Source organism: Nipponia nippon, unplaced genomic scaffold, assembly GCF_047370975.1.
Source record: "Nipponia nippon isolate SJK-2023a ecotype South Korea unplaced genomic scaffold, ASM4737097v1 scaffold_5, whole genome shotgun sequence".
Taxonomy (NCBI): Eukaryota; Metazoa; Chordata; class Aves; order Pelecaniformes; family Threskiornithidae; genus Nipponia; species Nipponia nippon.
Genome location: NW_028262369.1, coordinates 82387106 through 82411115, shown reverse-complemented (window position 1 = coordinate 82411115; position 24010 = coordinate 82387106). Strand labels below are relative to the sequence as shown.

The window sequence follows — 24010 nt, the reverse complement described above, 5'->3', positions numbered from 1 at the left end:
TGAATCCACACTGTGGACTAATCCTGCGGAGAGATATGGCAGAGACAGAGATGGGAGAGACACCAGAGTCAGTTCTGTGCAGAGCCAGCTCACATCCAGCCAGTGCCACTTCCTCAGCTACTTACTCCATGGGAGTACCTCTTCCAGGAGCAACTCAGATCCGGAGGAAATTAACAGCTTTTGAGCCCAGTAGAGTCCTTGTTGGACCCGAGCTGGTCTCCTTGCTCTCCTTTTAGTGTTCAGAGCATGGGGAGTGCTGTGCAGGCACACCTGGATGGCAGCAGGGATGAGCTGGGGTCCAGCTGTCCCTATCACATTGAACTCAGCATCAGCCAGGAGAGACTTGGGTGCTGGGCAGGGCAGTAGCTTTTTCCAGAAGCCAGCATAGGGTTATGACTTACTGTATGTTGATTTGCATTTTGTTTAGTCTACCTTTAAATATTGCAAGAGATGGGGTTTCAGTCTTTTTGTTCTTGCTATAACTTAACCATTGGGGTACGTGGGAAGTGTGCGCCATCCCTGTGATGCCGGGCTAGCAAGTTGCTCTCTAGTACTGGTACAGCTACTTCGATGCTTCTTTCTGGGCTTCCTGCTTGTGGACAGAGGGCAATGAAAGGAGGCAAGCAGGAGCTAACACATGAATCGAAGGCAATCGCCCGCTGAGTTGGACTGACTAGCACAGGCACTCTGGGGGAAGACTTTAACCAGTGCAAAGTCATATTTGTCATCTTCAGATTTAAGCTGGCAGAAGAGGAACTTGGTCATCCCAAGAAATCTGACTGATGGAAGCCAACGTGGCAAGAAGACCTTCTGAAGGAGACTGTAGGAGATGCTGTGTGGGAGGGTGACATAACAGTTCGTTGTAGTGGAGCCACCATAGGAATCACACTCTGTCCTCAGGCATCGTCACTGTCTCACGCTCTGCTCCTGGGGAGCACTGGAGAGGAGGTACAGCAAGAGCTGTCGTTGGCTGCTTCATCTCACCCCAGGGAGTTTGGCTTCAAGCAAGGAGGGCAGAGCTATGCCCTGGGCACATCACCCTTTGGTGTCAGTCCAAAATCCTGTCCTGAGTAAGGACCCCAGACTTAGGTGCTCACTTGAGCTTGACTTTCATTTGGGGGAAGCACCAATCCGACGGGATGGAGAAAAGCTCTCCGTAGAGCAGTCTGGAGCACCTCAGCTGGCCTCAGCTTGGGACTCCCAAAGCCAGTGGCCTCTTCCAAAATTAAGTCCATGTGTCCACCCTGCTCCTATGAGTTGTCTCCCCCAGGTGGCGTCTCAGTGGCCACAAGCACTGCCAAGGGACAGCAGCAAAGTGGATTGCTCCTTTCTTCTGTAGGGCTCTGGAGATGTGCCTTCACCGACTTGCTCTGAGCCTGCAGCACTCCGGCTCCTGTCCCTGTCAGCAAGTGTGGGAGTCGCTGGAGATGCTGGCAGGAAACTTGGCTCTTTTCATTTTGTCTGTCCTCCAGCCATTTGGTGGCTGAGGCTGAACGCCTGTGTGTGCTTTCTAGGGCTGTTGCTGAAGAGCACTGCGTGGAAGGTTGGCATCGCCACGGGGGAGGCTTGCCATGCTCTGGGTGAGCGCTCTGTCTTGCTGGGCAGAGCGTCCTCTGGCCCTGTTCTTCTAGGGACATGGTGAGAATGAGTCCCAGGGTGCATGGGAGAATGAGAAGCTGCAGGGATTGGAGCAAAGGTGCTAGATAGCAAGATCATCTGCCTATTTGTTTATGCACGAATCCACACCAAGTGTGATGAAGTGGATGCCGTGCATGCAGGAATTGAGAAATCCATGCAAAAGTCCGAGGAAGCCCCACACGTGCCTGGCTGCCAGAAACGTTTGTAGCGGTGGGCAGTTATTGGCTCCTATCGACATTGCAGTGCAGTAAGTGGAGCAGGGAGGAGTCCAGCTGTCAGCAGGACATGCATCAGCAGGGCAACCAATGGGGGAAAATGCCCTGAGGCTCAGTATTGATTCATTTTATATTTAATTTAGCGACCCAGATTTCCAAGGAGCAAGGCCATGGTATGCCTGGCCTGATGCTGGGCTGTGTCTTTCCATGCCTGAGATGCATGGATATTTTCCTGCAACATCAAAGAGACCATTTGGCCATCAAGCCCAGTGCTTTTCGCTACCTCTCATGCCCTGAGAGCTGCAAGTCTTGAAGGCAAGTGCAGAAAGGTACATGGAGAGTGAATGTTCATCCCAGCCAACGGAGAGCTGCCCTTGGTCCCCCAGGGAGAAGACATTGGCCTTACCTTACAAGCAAGGCCAGCAAGCCTTGATGGACTGAAGCTGAGCAAAAGCCCTGACTCTGTGGTCTACCTTGGGGAGCCAGCCTGGAGCTGGGCTCTGAGGCTTTCCCCATCACCACAGGCTGTCTCTGCTGAGGAAGATATATTTACTGTCTCTGGATAGTGTCCAGGGAAGCTACTCTCCATGGCAGGCTGTTGCCCAGGTGCTGTTTCTCTGGCATTGCAAAAGGGGCTGGCACGATTGTGGCCAGGTTTTGTGGGTGCTGGCTAGCCAAAAGCACTGGTAGCTCGGTGGTGGGTCTGTAATGCAACCTCAACAGCCTCTCTGGAGGCTTCAGGAGGCTTTGATTCAGCCAGCCGAACTGTGTAATGCAGACCTTTCAGAAGGTATTACAGTGGCACTGCGGATCATCTAGAAACAGCGATGGCTGAGTTAACTGCCCAGCCTCCATGCCAGCCCCGGTCTGCACTGTTATCCTACAGTCTCATTGCACAATTAAATAAAACCGTCATTGATATTTCCTTGTGTTTCCCAGATCAGCAGCTAAATATCCTTCCCCTTCACTGCCCTTTATGCTTGCTGAGCACCAGGCCTTCCTCCAGTGAGAGAAATGAGCCCCAGCCGGGTGCCTGCCTGTGCTGTCTGGGTGCAGAGCTTTGCAGGCAAGGCTTCAGCTTGCTTTTTGTTGAGGGAGTGTAGGAAGGGTTCCTGCCCCACTTATTCAGGTACCATGAATAAAAGCTTTTGCAATGATGCTCCAGTGTATGCACAGCCTGGGAGGAAGCCTTCTTCTTGAAGGAATTAGCTGTCAGATGTCTGGAAGAGCTGAAAGTAGGCAGATGAGGCAGGAAGGATCTTCAAAGGTCTGGAGGATGATGGTGAGTGCTCCAGCTGCCAGGGCTTTGCTAGTGTTAAGCTAATGAGAGAAGGGTGGGCTTGGATGTGTTTCCCTGCCAGACAGTCTGTTTCCACTGACACACTGGTGCTCTTTTTCCCTTTCCCATGTCTTCAGGCCACCGTTTTGAAGATAACCCTGGTGTGAGGAGGCATCTGATGAAAAAACCATCTCGGAGTCAGATCACCAGGACAAGCAAAAAATTAGCATCAACTCCATCTGTGAAGAAAAAGAAGAAGAAGAAGAAGTTGGATAGAAAGCCCCATGAGGTATCCATGTGCTGTCCTCCCACACTTCTTCAGAAGCCATAAATCAGGACTAGAAACAGGCACTTTATAAAAAGTGATAAATGTGGTTTCAATATAATTAATTCTTTACATGACCTTGGGAGTGACATTTCAAGCTCTTATCCATTATCATGAGGGCTGAAAATACACTTTTTTCAATAAAAGCAGAGATTTCTCCAAAATCCCAAAGCTTCAACCTTAGGAAAGATGTTAAAAAGTCACAGAAATGGTAGTGCTGTTGTGGCAGCACAGTAACATCACCATCTCTGGTAAGTGTGGGAAATTTAGGGGGAAACCAAGAAGCAGGCAGAGGACAAAATGGTCACAGTTTGGTAGAGGGGTGCAGCATTGCATGATTTTCTCTCCTCTGCCCTCGCCGTCTGACTTGGAGCTTTCTGGTGCTTCATGCGCTGATGGAAGCTCCTGCCATGCTGCCAGTGATATTTGTTCTGTCTGCTTCTGTTCACCAAACCTCTGGTTCACTAAGGCAGGTTTGCTCAGGCAGTGTTTTAGACCAAGTGGTACCTCGAGAACAAACATGAGGCTTTGCATGTATTGTTTGATAGAGCTGTATGCATCAGGGGAAGTCTCACATCCTTGCTGTAATTCACACTAGGTGTTTGTGGAGCTGAACGAGCTGGTGGTGGATAAGAATCAAGAGATGCACTGGAGGGAGACGGCCCGCTGGATCAAGTTTGAGGAGGATGTGGAGGAGGACACAGCAAGGTGGGGGAAACCCCACGTGGCTTCACTGTCCTTCCGCAGCCTGTTGGAGCTCAGGAAGACGATTGCCCACGGTGAGTCAGGAACCATGGGCCAGGGTTTATGTCTTGCTCTAGGACAGGTTTTGCTGGACAGCTTCTGTCACTGTTTGGCCCCTCTCTGGAGACGCTCCAACAGTGTCCGTGTCCAGGCTCCATGTAGGGTCTGCAGAGACAGACCGTCCTGCAACCTGTTTGCCAGGGTTTGCATTAGCCCAAGGGTGCCTGTGTTCGTTCCTTGCTCTGCTTTGCTGCTCTCAGGCACGTGGCAGCTGTGACACCCAGCTGTGCCTGGGCCTGCAGGTCTTTGACCCATCTTTGGTGTGAACGGTCAAGTTCAGTCAGGGTGGGAGACCAAAACGAGAGGGAGGTACCAGAGCTACTAGTGTGTCTTGGAGCTTTTGGGTTCTCTTGGGACAAGGGTTTACACAGAGGACATGGGACACCTGGACTTGGGCCATTTCTCAAGTGAGAGAATCTGTACCCCAACAAAGTCTGGCTCCTGGTGGGACAGCTGTGTCCCCAGAGCATGTGTGTGGCGGGGAGTGCTGCACACTAGGAGCAGGGCTCTTCCCCTCCTGCTGGCAGGTGCCGTCCTCCTTGACCTGGAGCAGACCACACTGCCCGGCATCGCTCACCTCATGGTGGAGACCATGATCATCTCTGACCAGATCAGAGCAGAGGACCGAGCCAACGTGCTGCGTGCCCTGCTGCTGAAGCACAGGTGGGTGGTACGTGGTCGAGGGCTGCTGGGGCTCAGGGGTTGTCTGCGAGCCCCAGGCAGCACGGAAGGCGGCTCCCCTCATGGCTGCTGCTCTCCCCCTCAGCCACCCCAATGATGAGAAGGAGGGCTTCTTCCCGAGGAACCACTCCAGCTCCAGCATGAACTCTATCGTGGGGAACCACCACCACAACCACACCACCGACACCTGCATGCCCCTTATGGGGGAAGAGCGCATCGAGATGGCCGACCCCAAGGCCCATGAGACCGAGTGCAAGGAGGTGAGGGTGACATGGGTGGTTACTGCTTCTTTTTCCACACCCTGGGGACAACTGTTGGCCGGCGGCAGCCCTTGGCACCCACCTCTGGACTCCTTCATGGGGGGCCTTGTACTTGCCAGGGCTGAGCTCCCCTGGATCACCTGGAGCGCTGGAAATCAGGTCACTGCATTATGATTTCAGGACCTAATTTTAGCCTCACGCTGTATGCAAATGTCTGCTTGAGCATGCAATGGCAGCAACAGCCCTGGCGCTTGCAGGGTGGCCGTTTGCTGTGAGGGTGCCTTGCCTGTGAAGCAGGGTATCAGGCTCGCAGCCGAGGCAAGCCCGGCTGCAGATATGCCAGTGCGGTGCAGGGCTGTATAGGGAGACCAAGGCACAGTAACTCCATCCTTACTTGTTTGTATTCTTCCCCAGCAGAAAAACCCACATCTCCATAACTCTGAGGGCCACCGTAAATACCTGAAGCTGATGGAGAAGATCCCTGAAGATGCAGAGGCCACAGTGGTCCTTGTGGGTAAGAGGCAGCATGTGGAGTCCCGAGGCAGCATGTGGAGTCCCGAGGCAGCATGTGGAGTCCCCTGACACCAAAAGAGACCAGTTCAGATCCTGGTCTGGCTCCAGCTGTCTGTGCCCTCCCTCCTGAGGGGTATTTGGTCATCTTGTACATGTTCTCCCAAAGGAGAGCCTTGTACGCTCTCTCCTTTGGTGACAACGCATGTTTTGTTTGTCTGTGGTAAATGTAAGGGGTGCCTAGGTAGTTTGTTTCCTAAATTAAGAGGTTGATGGACACTGCTGCTGGGAGCTGGGGCCCAGCTTAGAGGAGAAAGTTCCGCCAGGCTCACCAGAACATCCCATTTTGCAGCTCAGAAGTGGGTAAGTGGTGCCTGAGGGACTGATGGCCAGGCACTGACTGCTATCGGGCCTCGTGCTGTACTCTGACCAGCACTGCTCTCTGTCTGGCCTTTTCACACCTCGCCAGCAGCTAGGTCCTGCCCCTGGCCAGTGTTTGTTGCTGGTTGTGTGTGCCAGGGAGCTTTGAGTTTATGGAAGCAGGGCCTCATGGGTAGCAAGGTCTTGGGTATTGGCCATAGCACTGCCAGGAGATATTTATTTCTCTGTACAAGAGGGCTGTGAGCAGGCAGGCTCAAGCATCAGTGGGCTTGGTGCCTTCTGATCACAAGAGTAGTCCTTCTCAGCACTTTGCTGGCATTAACATCTCAGCAAACGTAGCTATACTACAAGCAAAGTAAATGTCATTGCTTATCCAGTAGATGAAAAGCTCAGGCAGAGAGGCTTGGCAGCTCAACCAAGCTGATGCTTAACCACAATGAGTCCAAATCAGCTTCATAAACACATTTTGAATACTCAGATAACTAAACACTGGCCATTTCTGAGGTAAGACTGTGTCTTGGGATCCGCTTGGCCACTCGGATGGCCCAGATTTGCCAGTCTAACACAGAACACAGCTCTTTGCTGGATGCAGATGGCAGAAAGATCAGTAATAATGCCAGAGAAATACAAGTATTCAATAAACATTTGTGTTCGATATGGGAAGGAAGTGGCTGGTGTGCCGAAGGATGCGGGAGTATTTCCCAATCTGTTAGGAACCGAGGAGGCTGCCAAGCATTGATGAGATGCAGACATTGTAAAACAAACTGTGCAGTTTGCACCTATGAGTCTTTAGAGAACTGGCTCATTTTCGTCTGAAAAAAAAAATGTCTAGGAATACAGGGAACATATGAGAAAAACAGAAGAAAGCTCATAGCATCAGTGCTCAAGAAGGGAAGTACAGTGATCCAGTACCCATAGGTTGTTTAACCTGACATCCTTCCCAGCCAACATAATGGCAGAGCTAATATGGGATTCAATTAATAAAGAGCTAAAGGATAAGAATGTAATTATTGCCAAGCAGTGAGGTTTATGGGAAATAGGTCATGTCAAGCAAACCTGATTTCATTCTTTGATGAGATTAGAAGTTTGATAAAAGTAACATGTAAGAGACTTCCTTCCATAAGGCAGCGGCTTAGCGGAAACCAACCTTCTGGTTTAAAATTAGCCCCTTATTGTGTAAGTAGAGCCCATCTGTCGGAGATTAAGAAGGGGCTAACTGGGAAGCTAAAGAAAGTAGCACTGCTTGGGAATGATCAGTGAACAGGGGACTTGGAGCAGTCCTCGGCATGAAGCTCAATGCTGTGTCAGTGGTCTGGAGACGAGTACCCGACTGCAGGGCTCGTGGGAACCCCCAAAATCCCTGTTTCCACTGTTAAAGGCAGCCTAGTACAGCTCACCCCGATGATTAACTCTGCTCAAAATATTGCCTCCTGGTAGGTTGCGTGCAGTTCCTGGAGCAGCCAACTATGGCCTTTGTCCGACTAAATGAGGCCGTCTTCCTGGAATCTGTCTTGGAGGTCCCGATTCCTGTCAGATTCATCTTTGTGCTGCTGGGACCAAGCCAGGCCAACATGGACTACCATGAAATTGGCCGCTCAATCTCCACCCTCATGTCCGACAAGGTGAGGAGCTGACAGGCGGTGATGCTGGCACAGGCGAGGGAGCTTCGGTAGCTCCTCACAAGTCAGTCCTGGGACGAGAGTGCTGAGAGATGCTGTGCAAAGACCCAGATGGGGCAGGCAGGCATGAGCACCTGCGATTTTTAAGAGCAGCCTGGCTCGACCAAGGTAGGATGCTCCAGTACGGAGGCAAGAGTAGGATAGATGCTTGGCTGGGACAGAGAGTGCTAGGCTGGGTGAAGAAAGGGGCTGTACGTAAAAGCAGGAGCAAAGGACTGCCCAAGGTTAGAGGAGTTGTGTTCAGTTGATGTTTCACAGAGGGGAGGGGAGGCCGAGTGGGGACTGTGACCATGATGCCTGGCCCAGGCCACAGTGACAAAAAGACCCAGCAATGCCTGGGGACTGTTGTCAGGTGTTTGGATGAAGCTTTCTAGCTGAGTCCCGTGGCTGGGGCATCCATGCAGAGGAGCACATCCATGCAGGAGGAGAGATGAGGAGGCAGGAAGGTGTTTCTGCCAAGCATGTGTACTGCTAGAAGTCCTCCATCTGGCTGGATGGCAGGAAAGTTAAATTTCATTATCCTGGTAAGGAATTAGAGGCAAAGACGAGACAATCTGAACATCTGCTGCATAAATCCAGGACAAGAGAATCCGAAGTTCACAGAGTCCTCCTGGCTGGTGCCATGTAACTATAACCAAGTAACAAACCTGCCTGTCCTGCCACCAGTGCACAACTCTCCCTGAACTGGGGACTAAAAGATCCACTCAGAGCAGGTGGGTTGTGGGCAACAAGGGCTCCCAGCTGAAAGATCCCTTCCCAGGAGTTGCACAGGGCTCAGCTGAGACCATGTTTTTAGCTAGAAGAGGTGAGGTGCCATATTTCAGCTTCAGCGCTGCATTTGTGGGCTGATCTTGCCTGTTGGAGCCTCTGCTCCTCTGTTGCTGGAAGAGGGGAGCCAGCTGCCGCAGCCGGGGCTGCCCGTAGCAAGGTTACGCAGTGGCTGGCGCCATGAAGAGAGTACGGTGTCATTTACAGTTTGAAGCTGTGGCTCCAGGGAGTCTGTGTGCTGCAGGGACCTTAGCTGTCCCCTGCCTGCTTTACAGGCTGTTCACTTGTTCATATTCCTCCAGCCCTTTCTCTGCAGGCATGTTCCAGAGCCAATGCAGCACTTCTGTCCATTTGCCAGCACCTCCCTGCCTATCTGCAGTAGAGTTGTCCCCTCGTGGTCTCCTTGGAGTCCTTCCTTGTCATCTTGCCCTTGCTGTCAGGAATATCTCCCCTTTTCTGCCTGGTTTCCCTTGCATGGCTTCCCTCATGCTGTAGACTCCTATTTTCCCTCCCTCTCCCATGTGGAGACTCCCAAGAGTCTCTTATGCTCCCTGCTCAGGTCCTGGTTCTTGTGCTTTATCTGTGGTGCTTTAGGGCTCCACCAGCTTGTCCCTCAAAACGAACCCAAGACCAGACTAGAAGGACATCAGTCTGTTGCAGAGTCCTAATTTTGAGCTGCAGGGACAGGGAAAGTCTTTCATCTCTATGGTGCCTGGCTTCTGGTCCATCTCTGAGCTGGGCTCTGAACAAGAGCCCTGCAGGACCGAGCAATGTCATGCAGAGCTTGTAAGGAGAAGGATCTTGGCCTGATGCAGCCACAGCGCTCTGGTATGAAGAGAGGCACAGGATGGCCAGGTGTAGCATCTAGCCTAGGGAATAAGAGGCACCAGGCTAGCTGGGAAGCACAGATCTGGTTTTGATTGATGGAGAGGTCCCATGACCACCCTGTGGTCTGGCAGAGCGTGCAGCTGGCAGAGATGCTGCAGGAGCATGATCTTGGGCAAGAGCAGTGGGGCTTGGGGGAGAAAAGCAGGAGCAAGGAGGTCACTGGAAAGGATGGATAGAGAAGAGAGGAGAGACATGGGATTAAGTGAGGGGCATTGGGTAGCAGGACAGGTAGGAGGGATTCAGGAGTGTGGGTCACAGAGTGGCCATAGTGAAACAAGTAGTGGGTCGAGGGAGCGGAATGTTACTGTACGGTCACAGCAAGCATTGTGTGTCCAGGCTGTAGGTAGCTGGGTGCAGTCTTGGTCTGAGCCTTCTCCCTCTCTCTTTTTCCCGGCTCCTCTCAGCACTTCCATGAGGCTGCATACATGGCAGATGACCGTCAAGACCTTCTCAACGCAATCAACGAGTTCTTGGACTGCAGCATTGTCATCCCCCCGTCAGAGGTGGAGGGGAAAGACTTGCTCAAATCCATTGCCACCTTCCAGAAGTTGCTGCTGAGGAAGAGGAAGGAGAGGGAGCAGAAGTCCATGAAGGAGGGGGCTGTCCAGGAAGCCAAAGGTCTCTCCACTCATATTTGGGCAAAAGAGTTTGTGCCTAGTGCCCAGCATGCCCCAGTGGGCCCTCCCCTCACAGAGCCCGGCAGAGGGGTGAGCAGGGCCTGGCTCCTGCGGTGGGCAGTGGGGAGCGGGGCAAGGGGAGGCAGGGCAGTGGCTGGGGGCAGCTGGAGGCAGTGGGATGTGCAGTCGCAGGGGGACCACCAGGTTAGCGCCGCTGGAGGAAGGTCTCCATGGGGTACGGGGGAGAGGGACAGCCCAAGGGTGGACCTGCGTTCCCCTGCTCAAGCCCTGCTCTCTGTACATCCCCAGAGCTGTGTGAAGTGAAAGCTGAGGAAGAAGAGGAGGAAGCTGAGGACGACCCTTTGAAGCGGACCGGGATATTTTTTGGAGGTCTGGTTCGGGACATAAAGCGCAGGTACCCCAAATACCTCAGTGACATCAGAGACGCCTTGCACAGCCAGTGTCTCGCGGCCGTTCTCTTCATCTACTTTGCTGCTCTCTCTCCTGCCATCACCTTCGGGGGACTCCTAGGTAATGGGCCTGCTTTCTGGTCTGCTCTTTACACGCTGGGACACTGGCTGTGTCTGTGTGATGCTGTGCTGGGGTGGGCCTTGCTGCTGCTCGCTCGGGGAGAGCGGCAGCGCTGCGCCTCGGCTGCTGCCTTGTCCCCTCCCTGCCGCTTGGCCTCTCCAGCCTCGGCTCCCCGGGCTCCCTCTGTGCTCCCTGCCCAAGGCAGGGGACCTCTGACTGATGGGATGGGGACCTGCCTCCTCCGTCTGGAGCTGTGTCTGCAGCCTGTCCGCCTGTGGTGACGGTGCCTGTGTCTGGGCTATAACACTCACACGTTTTTCTCTTTCCCAGGAGAGAAAACTGAGGGTCTCATGGGGGTCTCCGAGCTGATAATCTCCACCTCGGTTTTAGGGATCCTCTTCTCCCTGCTCGGAGCCCAGCCGCTCCTGGTCATTGGCTTCTCAGGGCCTCTGCTGGTGTTTGAAGAAGCTTTTTACAAGGTACTTGTGAGGCAGCGTCCATGCTTGGCACCTGCTCGCTCTGCCCTTGCACTGGAGAGGGCAGCCGGCATTTCTCAGTTCTCCAAAGGGTCTTTGGTGGTGTGGACTCCTTGGGTCCTGCCAGGCTGCCCTCAGCTCAGCCAGGGCTGGCCCTGGCTCTGCTGACCCTTTGCAGGTCACGCCTGGGACTTCTGCCTCCTGTTGCTGTATTCTGTGGGCTGACCCCCTTGAGGTGTGACACTGATAACAGCCCTTCTCTACCTGCTGACTGTGAGGGGAGCATTGTCCCCCAGACCTGTGCTGCAGCCCATCCTGGCACAATGAGCACTTGTAGCTGCATCCTAACATATTGGTCCTTAATACCTTCTTGTTCTTGGGGCTTCCTTTGAAGACCATTTCACAACTTTTACCTGTGTCCAGGTTTCCTTGTATGGGAATCCACCAGTGTTCAGTGTACCACCCATCTGGGATGTCCCACGTACATTACTCCCACCTCTCAGGATGAGCCCAAGGGCGTGTGCAGAGACATCCTGGCCAGCCGGGGTGGACATGCTTCTTTCTCAAGTAGCATGACCTCTTCACTGTTAAAAGCATCCCTGTGTCACTGTACCTCCAAGCAGTGGGTCTAATCCTTCTCCTTTTTTCTGATTCCGAGCATGTCTGGGCTTTTAAAGCATGGTTTTTCCTACAGCTAGATTTTCACCTTGGTGTGTCAAGAGTTTGGAGCTGGTGATGCCATTGCACAGTGGGAGTTTCTCTGCTCTCCTGTGGCCGCACTTCTCACTGACTGCTTTTGCTTTGCCCAGTCATTGTGTACAAAGGTGTACCTCTGCCCTGTGTGAGGGCACTGTCTGTGGTGGTACCGAGGAAGGCTGCAAAGGGAGGCATGTGGTTTGTGCTGGAAGTGGTTGGTGTTGCTGTGTGTGGATGAGCAGAGGCAGTGGAGATGGTCTGTTCTGTGGTTCTTTCTTGCGTACGCTGTGTGTGTACGCAAGGTGCTGGCTGGGATCCTGCCCCAGCTAACATAGCCTTTATGCAGCAGGACGTAGCAAGCTGCTCAGGCTCTCCTTTGTGGGGAACAGGCTTGTGCTGTTGAGTGCATGGAGCAGTGGAGAGCTGTGTTTGAGTAATGCCACCTCCATATGGGTGGGATGGGGAACGTCATGCATGGGATGGCTTCAAGCAGAGAGTGAAGGAGGTACTGTTACAAAGACGAGCGGTAAAGACCTGCTTGGTGTGAGCTGGCTGGTGTTAATGCAAAGTCTGTAACTTTACCTGTGACTCCAGCCCTGAATTCACTGTCTCTATGCTGGATACCCGAGCTGATGTAGATGCTTTTTTCCAGGAGAGTCTTTGATCTTAACGGGGAGCAGATGTGGGAGGCAGCCTGAGGAGCCATGAGTAATTCCTTCCCCTTTCCCTTTCAGTTCTGCCAGACACAAGGCATAGAGTACCTGACAGGCAGAGTGTGGATTGGTTTGTGGCTCATTGTCTTCATCTTCATTATCGTGGCTGCTGAGGGAAGCTTCTTGGTGCGCTACATCTCGCCCTTCACCCAGGAGATCTTTGCTTTCCTCATCTCCCTCATCTTTATCTACGAGACCTTCTACAAACTATACAAGGTGAACCTTCCCCAGGGAGATGGGCTGCCGCACCTCTCGAGCCCCCAGGAACCTGTTGCTTTAGCGTACAGGAGGCAGGGGAACAGGGCCAGCTCAGCCACAGCTGTCCTAGGCGTTCTGCAGAGCAGTTCTTTGCTGGCCTCTCATGCCCCAGCCCAACTGGCCCCTGTGCCACCACAGAGGCTGGCAGGATGAGCCCTAACGTCTGTCTCCCCTTCTCTTCCTGCAGGAGGCATTAAAGAGGGGCCACTTTTCTCTCCCCAGCCCTCTCCAGCTGGGTAGGTTGCGAGGCGAAGTGACAGATGCTGGGATTGTCCGCGCCCACCATCTACCACCCTCACCTCTCCACAGAGCAGGACACCTCCGCTTCCCCCTGCCCCCAGTAGTGACAGTGCCCCCTGCCCCTCCTTGCGGTGACAGTGCCTGCTGCTTCTCTCACCTGCCCAGGTGTTTGCAGAACATCCTCTGCTGAAGTTCTACCCACCGAGCGTGCAGAGTGGCCTGAATGCCAGCATGCTCTCTGCGGATGCGATGTCATTGGGAATCAGGATGCAGCCCAACACTGCTCTCCTCTCCCTCATCCTCATGCTAGGCACCTTCTTCATTGCCTTCTTTATGCGCAAGTTCAAGAACAGCCGTTTCTTAGGAGGAAAGGTAAGAAGTTTGTGGGACCCAGATGTTAAGGAAAAGGGACGTGCCAAACAAATAATGCTTCTTGCTACAGACCTTTGTTCTCCAGAGTGTTTGGACAGCCCCCCAAAGAAACACCAGCAATCCCTTAAATGCCATGCAGAAGGGCTGGCAGCCTGACCTAGGTTGCAGACCAGAGCTGGCTGTTGATGATGGTATCTGCACTGTCCTGCTCCAGTGAGCTTTGCTGAAAAGCCCTCTGGACCTTGGGAGAGCTCCTTTGGCTGGATGCAAGTCTGTTAAACTAGAATATAGGAGGAAGAGCTTACACCTTGTTCCCTTTGGACATCTCTGTACATGCAGGGCATCTGTGTAATACCTGGAGCACCATCCGAATAGGGCAGTAGGAGCAATTACCCAGTCACTTAGGAGTGGCTGGAGGACTGTGTGTTATGTGGGCAGTGGGATGCGCAGCCCCATGGGTCAGGGCTGGGTTCCCTCGCCCTGCTCATCAGCAGTGCTCAGGTTTGCAGCGGTGCTTGGCCCCATCTGGGGCTTCGCTTTCCCGCAGGCTCCCTGTAGCAGGGTGGGTGCACGGAGCCGGTCCGTACCCTTTGCCAGCAAGGGTGTTTGTTCTGCAGGCTCGGCGGATCATCGGAGACTTCGGGATCCCTATCTCGATCCTGGTCATGGTGCTGGTGGATTACACCATCACTGACACATACACGCAGGTAGGTGCCAGCGCTGCTCTCGGAGCCCCTCCTGCAGCCCAGCAGCAATCCCTGTGGCACTGCAGCCTGCTCTTGTGCAACAGGGGATTTGTATTTCCTGCCTCTTTAGTCATAAGAGCACAAAGCAAACAGAGACGCTCCCCTCGTCCTCACTCCCGCGCTGAAGGGAAGCTCCAAGGGTCTTTCTGAGACTGAGACCAGAGCTACAGGGGCTGGAGTGCCCCGGTATCCCTCTGGTATTCCAGCTGTTAGTAGGGGAGGCTTTAGGGGACTGGAGAGATTCAGTGCAGTTAATTCCTTGTTTGCAACTCTAAAAACTTGCTGTCAATCAACAAGACATAAACTGGTTATGCACACTGATGGGGGTGGCATATAGAGCGGTTTCAGTGGGATACTTGTCTTGGTACTTAACATATACTCTCCTTGATGATAGGCTACTAAATATTTTGATCACTTTATCTCAAACACAATGATCTCTTTCCGAGTTTATGCACAAACTTAAATGTTATCAAACCAACCCATCTCATGGGTTTCCTTTTTTTCCCCCTTTTTTAGTAGATGTGTAGTTATATCTTTGTTTTGGTATTTTTTTTCAACTAACATTGGGGAGAGGGTGAAAGGTAGTTCCTGTTCAGCATGCAAGCTTTTTATCAAGACAGCCCAAGGCTTAACGGAATCCAAATGCATTTTTATGCATTTAAATTTCCATGAAAAATCTGGTTTTATCAGACATTAGTAAAATCATGCACTTTGTTACATCCTTTTCATACCCTTCTACACTTCTACAATTAATATCAAAAGCATTATCATTTCAGTATTAACTCAGCATATGTACAAAGCTTTCTGAGAGAACGGTACTTAGTTACACAGCTTAGCTCAAGTACAAGCATTCCAGGAATATTATTCATACTTATGCTGATTAACATAAATGCAAATCATAAACTCTCCCTGCAGTGCTCACGCAGGCAGATAGCAAGAACTGCTGTAGAGCAGCGCAGAGCCGAGAGTTCAAATGCTGGTAAACGCAGGGTCGGGACGATGTGCAGCTAGGAGTCTGTGTGGTCTCTGATGAGAGCACAAACATGATATTCCCTCTGAACGTGATCAGAGTGAGGTCATTTCCAGAGAATGTGGCCACTTCTGGGGTCCACACTGCAAAAACAATACTGAAAAATGTCTCAGAAGAGGCTTGGAAAGTCTGGAAAGCCACCTCAGAGAAGGGTAGGCAGTTCAGGACACTTGATTTGTCCAAGCAGAGGTCAAGGAGCATTTTAACCATGGTCTGCAAGCACTGACATGGGGGTGAGGTTCCTGAGGGAAGATATTTCCTTGGTCTCTTGGACAAAAACCAAGGGAATTCCAGTAGCTGAAAGGAAATGAGACAGGCCTGTGTTAGGGGACATGGGATTTTTTGCACTGAAGGGGATTATCCATGAGAAAGTCCTGCTCGGATCAGGGTGGCTGTCCCATCATCTGAGGCATTCAGACCAGGGAGACCAGGAGGATCAAGGCTGGTCTGGTGTGAGGCTGTGGGCACGTGCGTATCGATGAGTAACTGCTGGGTTTTGCGGCTACACCCCCAGAAGCTGAATGTCCCCTCTGGCCTGTCGGTCACATCTCCTCACAAGCGTGGCTGGTTCATTCACCCCATGGGCAGCAGTGGGACCTTTCCAATGTGGATGATGTTTGCCTCTGCCATCCCTGCCCTCCTGGTCTTCATTCTTATCTTCATGGAGACACAGATCACTACGTGAGTACCTCCCCTTCCAACGCCAACCATCACCAACCCCTGGGCAGGCAAAGCCGGGATGGGTGCTGGTGCCATTCGTCTGGAGATGCACTTGGCATCCCAGCAGGACAGCAAGGGCACGATCCTGGCCATTTCAGACTGTACCTTCTTGAGTTCTCCCATCGTCTCTTGGCTCCCCTCCTGGCATACAGTGTGGTGGAGACCTGCCTCAGCCAAGCACAGGAGGAAACCTCTAACTTGAGGTTGACAGCCACCATCCCTCTCTTCAGCCATCTCCTTGTCCCCATGTGTGCTCTCTCCAGTGACCATTGTCCCCAGCCGCACTGCTGTCCCTGGGCACTGGGCTGGGCCTGGCACTGACCTGGGCTCGGCACTGACCGGGGCTCTTTTTCCTGCCAGGCTGATTGTGAGCAAGAAGGAGAGGAAGCTGCTGAAAGGCTCTGGCTTCCACCTGGACCTGCTGCTCATTGGCACTATGGGGGGCCTTTGCGCACTCTTTGGGCTGCCCTGGCTGACGGCGGCAACGGTGCGCTCCGTCACCCATGTCAATGCCCTGACAGTCATGAGCAAGGCCATCGCACCAGGAGAGAAGCCCAAGATCGAGGAGGTGAAGGAGCAGCGTGTGACCGGAGTGCTTATTGCTGCCCTCGTCGGTGAGCCTCTGCTTGGGTGAAGGAGTGAGGGGGGAGATCAGGGTCGACCACTTGAATCTCCTGGCAGCATCCCTGCCCCATGGGGCAGCCTGCGCTCTGCCTGCTTGCTGCAGGACTGCCCCCACCTACACTCAGCTCTCCTCTGGCAGGCTTTGGTACCCCCCCATGGTCAGTCCATCTCTGCAGCCCTTCCAGCTAGACCTCTCTTGAGCTTCCTTTCCCTTGCACCCTGGGACAGACAGGGAGGAGGTGGGAGAGGGAGGGAGGCCAAGGTGTCTTGCGGAGGGGCTGGTGTGGGTGTGGGGCACACCATGCCCTGAGCTCTGTCTGTGCAGGTCTGTCCATTGTGATGGGGAACATGCTGCGGCAGATCCCGCTGGCTGTGCTCTTCGGCATCTTCCTCTACATGGGGGTTACGTCGCTCACTGGCATCCAGCTCTACGAGCGGCTGCTCCTGATCTTCATGCCATCCAAGCACCACCCTGACCACATCTATGTTGTCAAGGTGAGCGAAGGCAGGTTGCGAGGAACCAGGTAATGAGGAGCAGAGGAAGAAGAGGCAGGTGAGGGGAGGATGGTGCTTTGCTAGAGTGATGCTTGGCTTGGTGACCCCCCTTGGCTGCAAGTTTGTCCCGAGAAGTAAGTGCAAGCCATGCACAGGGGCGATGGAACACTAGGATAGCATGCTGATAGGCTGCACACGGGAGCATATTGCCAGGATATTGTACAGACAGACAGTTTATAGGAGTGATGCATTGCTTGAGCGAGTGTAGGGACACTGCACTGCCAGGTGGGTATGCTGCTAGGTCGCACAGAGGCTGATGTGTTATGGAGTTCTGCCTTGCTGTAGAGTACAGGCAGGTAGAGCGTGCAGCAGCGTTGCATTACTGTACTATGTTATGCAGAAGGGTTATGTTATGCCAGTTGGGTCTTCATTAATCTGTGTGGAAGGATAATGTGTTCTTAGACTGGATTTACCTCCCTAGGTGAAGACCTGGAGAATGAATCTCTTCACCTGCATTCAACTGGCCTGCATTGTGCTGCTCTGGGTGGTGAAATCTACGGTGGCATCCCTGGCCTTCCCCTTTGTCCTGATCATGACAGTGCCATTGCGACGCTTCGTGCTGCCCCACTTCTTCCACGACAGGGAGCTCAAAGCGGTAAGCAGATAACTGTCTTCGCAGTCTAGCTTGCAACACTGGAGTGAGGTTGAGGAGATTTGGCAGACTGAAAGGCTGGGAGATCCTGGGCCGGCCAAGCCTTGGCTTTCCCTGCTGTTGTCTGGGGGTCTTTGTTCAACAGCGATAGGTGGGAGGATGGCTTCCTCAGAGCTTGTAGCCCTGGGAGTGCAGTGTGGGATGGATGGGCACCCTAGGGCAAGGAGACAGAGGATCCTCCCACGCAGAGGCCTGGAATAAGGGTTTCCTCTTGCATCCTCCTCCCCATTTGTGGCTCATTCATCAAGAGACACCCCATTTCCCCACTGAGACAGCAGCAAGGACAGCCCAGCAGCACACCAGAGCCTGTGGCTGCTTGGCACAGGAGCACGTAACCACAGTGCCAGGGTGCCGGCAACTCCTTGAGTGCTGGCAGCTCCTCTGCTGCTGCCAACATCCTGAGCTGCTGTTGGAGCGCAGCCTGCAGGGGAGGAGGGAGGAGCTGCTCTGCTGGACCAAAGCCCCAGCGATGGGGCACTGTCAAACAGGAACACTTACAGGAAAGGGCATCAGGCTGGAGATGCATAGACAGGCATGAGGGGCAAAAAAAGGAGCCTGTTGGGAGGGGAAGGAGCAAGAGCTTTGCTCTTCCCAGCACAGCCCAGCTGGCTGGCTCTCTGCGTGCTGATCCCTTCAGGCCAGGCTTGACCCTGCACTGGGGGTGGCTGTGGCCTTCAGAGCCTGGTCTCTGCCTCTCCCCAGTTGGACTCGGAGGATGCAGAACCGAACTTCGATGAGGACGGCCGGGATGAGTACAACGAGCTGCACATGCCTGTGTGAGCTGGGAGCTGCCCTCCCCACTCATGGGACAGGCCGCTCACGCCTGCTCGTCCCTCCCAAGGACTAACTGGAGACTTGCCGTGAGTCACGCGATCTCTTGCCTGGACCAACGAATGGCTGTTCCATAGCCCAGCAGCAGGCAGCCCCGGCTCCTGCTGCCCCATCGCTCGCTCAGCAGAGGCTGTGAGTCTCTCTCCTCTTGGACCTGGTGGGCTGAGAGATGTCTCTCACATCCCGAAGCTGCGTGGGTTCTGAGTGCCCGTGGGTCAGGGGTCTGCCCCCTCCCTGCTGGAGGCAGCCTGTGCCTGGTCTCCAGGTGGTGAACGGGAGCCATGCCAGCTGGTGCCACTCTGTCCCCCTCCGCGACCATGAAGCTTGGGTGTCTCAGAACCATGTGCCACCGAGCAGTCACAGGATGGGCTGGATGCTGCCTGTGGATGGCCAGTGGGCTTCTCCCAGGCCAGCAGCCTCCTTGCTTGGCTGGCGGATGCCTTGCTCCTGCTCCCTCTGCCCCCTTCCAGGAGTGCTCATGCTGGGCCTGTGCCACAGCCCCTGGCCCACAAGGCTGCTGCAGCCTGGCAGATGGGCAAGGAGGGACCAGCACCCTGGCCCTGTCCTCCAGACCATCATCTGTCCAGTCACCCTCCCACAGGACTGTTTTCAGCTCTCGCTCAGCGTGGGGGAGGCTGTTTGCTTTCAATTTTCCCAACCCTCTTCCCAAAGGAAAACCGCACAGGGAGGGGAGGCTGGGGACAAGCAGGTATCCTGAAGCCTCGAGTGCCTGCCCTCTTGTGGGTACTAAGAGGAGTCCTGTGCCATTCTGCACCTTCACAAAGGTTGCAGGGGTAAAAACCTCATCACAGGGCTGCATCCCAGTTCCTGATCCCCAAGTTCCTGTCCCTGAGAACAAACCGGATTTAAGAAGCTATACAAGAGATGTAGTGCTGGAGCTCAAAACAGTCCTTTGGGTCCCCTCCCTTTCCCTGTGCAGTGATCCGCTGGGTCTGCCTCCCTGCAGCCCTACAAGGAAGTCACTGAAACCCCCAGCCCCAACTCTGCTGCCATATCAGGGTGACCTTTCACGTCCAGGGGTGCCCTCCAAGTGGGAAGGAGCAGCATTCAGTGTGCCCAGCACTCGGCCCCCGTCACCTCTGGGCAGCTCCGAACACCTTTCTGCCTGGCAGGGCTGTCCGCTGGGGTCTCCCCAGCCCAGCAGCCCCCGGTCAGAGCTGCCTCAGAAACTGCTGATGGTGCCCTTGCTGCCCACGGCGGCTCTGAGGGTGGTGCCAGAGGAGATGGGCACCCCAGCCTCTCCCTGATGTCAGAGCCGGAGCGGCCTTGTGGAGGAGGCTGGGATGCTTGCTTCAGCATTGGATTTGGGACAAGCTGCTGCCCCGGTTCCCACTTATCAGCCTGGCTCCTGCGAGAGATGGTGGGTGCTTCATTACCGGGAGGGTCCGACGCCTTCCCCGGAAGGCTGCAGAAATATCCCACCAGAGAGAGAAACCTCGCCCCACGGCAGGTTCCTGCCCCACAGCCTGGCCCCCCACAGGGCCTGGGGCAGAGAGACGAGTGTCTCTGTGTGTCTGTGGCCGTGTGTGTCCTGTCCTCCCCGTGTAGTGTAGGAGGTCTGTTGTCGCTGTGCATTGTGACTCCTCTGACTGTAGTGGAAACAGCTACACCAATAAATTCTTCACAGGAACCGCGTCTGACTCTCTACTTTGTTTGTTCATTGGCAATAAATTAAATTGATTGAAATTCCATGACACAAAACTGTTTCTTGCCCACAACAGCAGCCAGCGAGGGAGCAAGCCCCAGCTGGAGTGGGGACTGTCACATTGTCACCTTGTCACCCCTACCAGCACGGAGGTGGGCTTTCCATCACCGAGCAGGCTGGTTACTGTGGGCCCAGCTGGAGCCCCCATGCTGGCTGCTGGAAACAGGAGGCTGAGGCCCATATTTAACCAGAAACGCGTATTCATGCCTGCGTACGTCCATGCACGCACGCGTGTGCCTGTGTGCTCTGCAGCTCTCGGTGCCCATCTCCTTACCCAGCCTGTAGCCACACACCGAACGGCAGGGTCACACGCTGAGCATGGAGGAAAATTAAACACATTCCCTCCATGCTTTCTTCCCAGACAGGAGCCGAGCCAGGTCCCCGTGAGCTGCTGGCTGCCTGCAGCCCACGTGGTGATGGGTTGGATGTCCTCCAGTCGTGCTTTCCTGGGTGCTGCTGCTGGGAGTAGGCGGTGGTCCCACCTCCCGTGGTCAGGGTCGCTGGCTGCTCCTGGGGCTGGCCGCTGCCATGGGGCACGTGGCAGAGGGCTGAGCCTGCCCAGGCGCAGGGGTGGTGGCTGTCCCGCTTCTGAGCCGGGCCCGCTGTGGGGCAGGCAGTGACTGGCCTCGCAGCATCCTCTCCAGGTCCTGGCAGCGCTGCTGAACCTGCGGGAGAGGAGGCAGTGCAGGTGCCCGGCTCCTGAGCATCCAGGTGGGCTGGATGGGAGCATCCATGAATGTTTCCCGCAGGCTGTTCCGCCACGTTGGGAAACACTCCCCCTCCCATTCCCCTCTCCGCAGCTCTCCTTCCTCACACCTGAATGTCCAGGGCTGCCCAGTGGGCCATCAGTTTGGACTGGAGAGGCCATGGCTCTACCCAGTCCCACAAGATCCATGTCTCCACCTGGACGTCCAGCCCTTTCCATGCAGCTCCCCTGCCCACGGCAGTGCCCCAGATCTCACCCTGGGACATGGGGCAGGGAGCGCAAGCAGAGCCGCACCCCTTACCGCATCGATCCTCCGGACGAGGATGGGCCTGACCTCCAGCTCCAGCAGCCAGTCGGCCTCCAGGATGCTGTGGTGGTACTCCTCCAGCTCCAGGCTCTTCTGCAGCTCCTCAGCCAGGACAGCCTGGTGCTGGCAACCTCCCGTACCCGCACCCAGGCTCTGCTGGGGCCAGGCCAGCTCCATCCCCTCGTCCCGCTGCTGCAGGCGTAGGATGCGGATGCGCCGGGCAACATGACAGACCTGGGCACGCAGGGCGGCCGCCCGCTCCCCGCGGTGCAGTAGGGCCAGCAGCTCCTCCCGGCTCTCCCGCAGCCGCGCTCGCAGCATCGCGGCGCTGCCACCTGCACCCGAGGGCCGCGGTGGGACCAAGATGTCAGGCAAGCCCAGGGGGGAGCTGGGCTGCTGGGGGGCCTTGCCGCACAGTGGGGGCTGCACAGCGCTGGGAGCCAGCCCTGCTCTGCCCTGCACTGGTGGCTGCTGTGGCCATGATGGTGATGGTGGCAGAGAGAGGCTGTACCTGCTGCGATGGAGACGGACCCACCGCTGGGCAAGCTCCGCTGTGGCCAAGCTCTGGTGAAAGACATCGGGGACCAGCCGCAAGACCTTCACAAAAGGCCCCACGCCGATGAAGCCACGCAGGTCACGCAGGCTCCAGGGGCTGAAGACCCGCTCACTGAGGGGCCCCCCCTGCAGCAGCAGCCCCCAGTTACGCCGGTGGGTGAAGAGCTGTGCGGCCAGGCATGGGATGGATGCTGGGGGGGACCGCCGAGTGGGGTGGGCAGCCGGCTCCTCGTGCATGTACAAGCTCTCGCAGAGTGGGACCACCACCCTGGCGTCAAACCTCTCCTTCAGCGTGCTCAGGTGCTGCAGGTAAGAGGCCAGCCAGCCCACGTAGCTGGCCACATCAGGGCTGGCGGAGCTGGGCCGGCACTGGGCGAGCCTCTGCAGGTGCTGCCAGCTCTCCACCTGCCCCGAGGGGCTCCGCGGCAGCACCAGCAGCAGCACGTGGTACAGGCTGCGCAGGTCAAAGCCCTGCCGGCACCGCTGCACGTGCCTCACGAAGGCGCTGATCTCCCCTTCGAGAGCAGAGTAGAGGGCCTCCATGGGCGGCCACGGGGATAGAGAGGAGGCAGCCGGGATCGCAGGTCACCCACGCAGTCCTGGGCTCTGGATGTGCTGGAAAATGCGGCACACCAGGATGCAAAGCACGGGCTGGTGCACACAGGATTGCTGCGGGGGCTCTGGTTTGGTCATGCGTGTGGACTCAGCCAGCAGACGGTGCTCCAAAGGCTGGCGAGCTGCTTTGACACATGGGACGTCTGGCCAGCTTGGATGAGTCAGTCCTGGTTTCTCTGCTGGAGAGGAGATGGCAGGTGGGCGGGAAGGAGGGCAAGAGGGATGGGCTGGGGCGGGAGGAGTGAGGGAGCTGTAAGGGGTGAGCTCAGAGGGGTGCCCCCACTTCTGTGGAACCAGAGAAGGGAGAGGCTGCCGGCTGCTGCCACACCAGGGAGCACGCTGGACTGCAAAATGCTGCTGCAGTGCAGGGAGAGGAGCGAAGAGGCTGCCTGCAGCCCCAGGGGATGCAGGGTGCGGGGAGGACAGCCTGGGTGCCGGGGCCCCCCAGCTGCCCTGGGGCACGCTCTGGGACGGGGCAAGCGTCCTCCTGCTCCCTAGAAGGGGACTCGGTGGTGCCGGACCAGATCTGCACTCCGACCAGCAGCTTCTCCCACGTCTTTGCTGTTTGAGAAGAGATTTATCTTTACAAGAGTAAGCAGCTACCCTTGCCTATCTGGAAAACTAAAAATAGGAGGTCTGTTCCCAAAACTATCAAGTGCATTATTTTAAACCATTGTGTGTTTAGGCCAACTATTTGGGTTTCTGTTTCTGCCACCCGGGTTCAAGTACGTTCAAGCTATCTTCTCCAGCTATTTTTATTCTCCGCAGCCAGGAGGGGCTGGCACATCTCTCTTGTGAGATACCACTGGCACCCGTTCACACGGCTGTGTGGCTGGGAAGTTAAGGAAATTGCTGGCTAAAACCATCCTCACGACAAAACTGGGAACCAGTGCCACTGGCAAAGTTTCCCCTTTCCCCTGTATATCCTGGAAGTCCTTGCCTGGGCTATGCTGTCTGCTATCCAGGAACTCAAACTTCATAAAAGTAAATTAAAAAATCCTTTTTCCTCTTCCCGGTGAGGAGGGGGTTGCGAGCCCAGCACCTGGAGGGCAGGTAAAAATGGCAGGAGGCAGGAGCAGGGCAGGTTCCTTGCACCGCGGGCTGGAGGGGGCGAGGGCGACTTCGGTTGCATTTGCCTTCCCCAAGTGCCTGCAAGTGGGTTTGTTTAAGTGTGAGTTGCAGCAGTTTGGGGGGAGCAGAGCTGATGCTGAGGAGGAAGATGCCTGCACGTGAAGCCCCAGAGACCGGCTGAAGATTGGCCCAAGCTCACGGGTGCCGGGGTCCGGCTCGCTGTTGCAGATGCTGAGGACTGCCAGCGAGTACTGGCGAGCACCGGTGACCTGGCACGTCCCTGCCGCGGCACCAGCCCCACGCTCTCTCCCCCCTTCTGCCCTCCATCCACCTCCCCTCTGCGTCGCTCGAAAGAAGGGACTCACCAGCCCCAGGAGAGGCACCGGGGAGAGGAGAAAGGGCTGAGCTGGGCCCTGCTGCCTGCCAGGGGAGGAACCTGCCCTCCTCAGGCACGGACACAAACCTTCCTCCCCATGGGAACGACAGGTTCGGACCTGTCCCTCACACCGGAGCCAGCCTTTGCCGGAGCTGGTTGCTGGCC

At 55.3% G+C, this 24010-nt stretch overlaps 2 protein-coding genes across 8 annotated transcripts in view; one reads left to right on the top strand and one right to left on the bottom strand.

Annotated features, from left to right (window-relative positions):
- SLC4A3 (solute carrier family 4 member 3) overlaps positions 1-20145 on the top strand; it is a 35070-nt gene extending 14925 nt beyond the window's left edge. For 4 of the 7 annotated variants that reach the window (XM_087734009.1, XM_087734008.1, XM_087734012.1 and 1 more), the window contains 17 exons: positions 3270-3421; positions 4056-4236; positions 4789-4924; positions 5028-5202; positions 5617-5716; positions 7531-7715; positions 9833-10046; positions 10355-10576; positions 10907-11055; positions 12483-12677; positions 13125-13331; positions 13949-14038; positions 15622-15788; positions 16188-16441; positions 16777-16946; positions 17428-17601; positions 18361-20145. In XM_087734009.1, coding sequence (XP_087590135.1) covers positions 3270-3421; positions 4056-4236; positions 4789-4924; positions 5028-5202; positions 5617-5716; positions 7531-7715; positions 9833-10046; positions 10355-10576; positions 10907-11055; positions 12483-12677; positions 13125-13331; positions 13949-14038; positions 15622-15788; positions 16188-16441; positions 16777-16946; positions 17428-17601; positions 18361-18438 — 2849 coding nt within the window. In that variant the 3' untranslated portion in view covers positions 18439-20145. The remainder of the gene's footprint in view (positions 1-3269; positions 3422-4055; positions 4237-4788; positions 4925-5027; positions 5203-5616; positions 5717-7530; positions 7716-9832; positions 10047-10354; positions 10577-10906; positions 11056-12482; positions 12678-13124; positions 13332-13948; positions 14039-15621; positions 15789-16187; positions 16442-16776; positions 16947-17427; positions 17602-18360) is intronic. The other 3 variants (XM_087734010.1, XM_087734014.1, XM_087734011.1) reach the window with 2 other exon arrangements.
- Positions 20146-20706: 561 nt separating this feature from the next.
- Positions 20707-22326, bottom strand: LOC148052362 (uncharacterized). The gene is made up of 2 exons (XM_087731500.1): positions 21223-22326; positions 20707-20880 (listed from the first exon to the last, which is right to left on the bottom strand). Exons 1-2 carry the CDS (start codon positions 22324-22326, stop codon positions 20707-20709), a joined length of 1278 nt encoding a protein of 425 aa, XP_087587626.1.
- Between the last annotated feature and the right edge of the window lie 1684 nt (positions 22327-24010).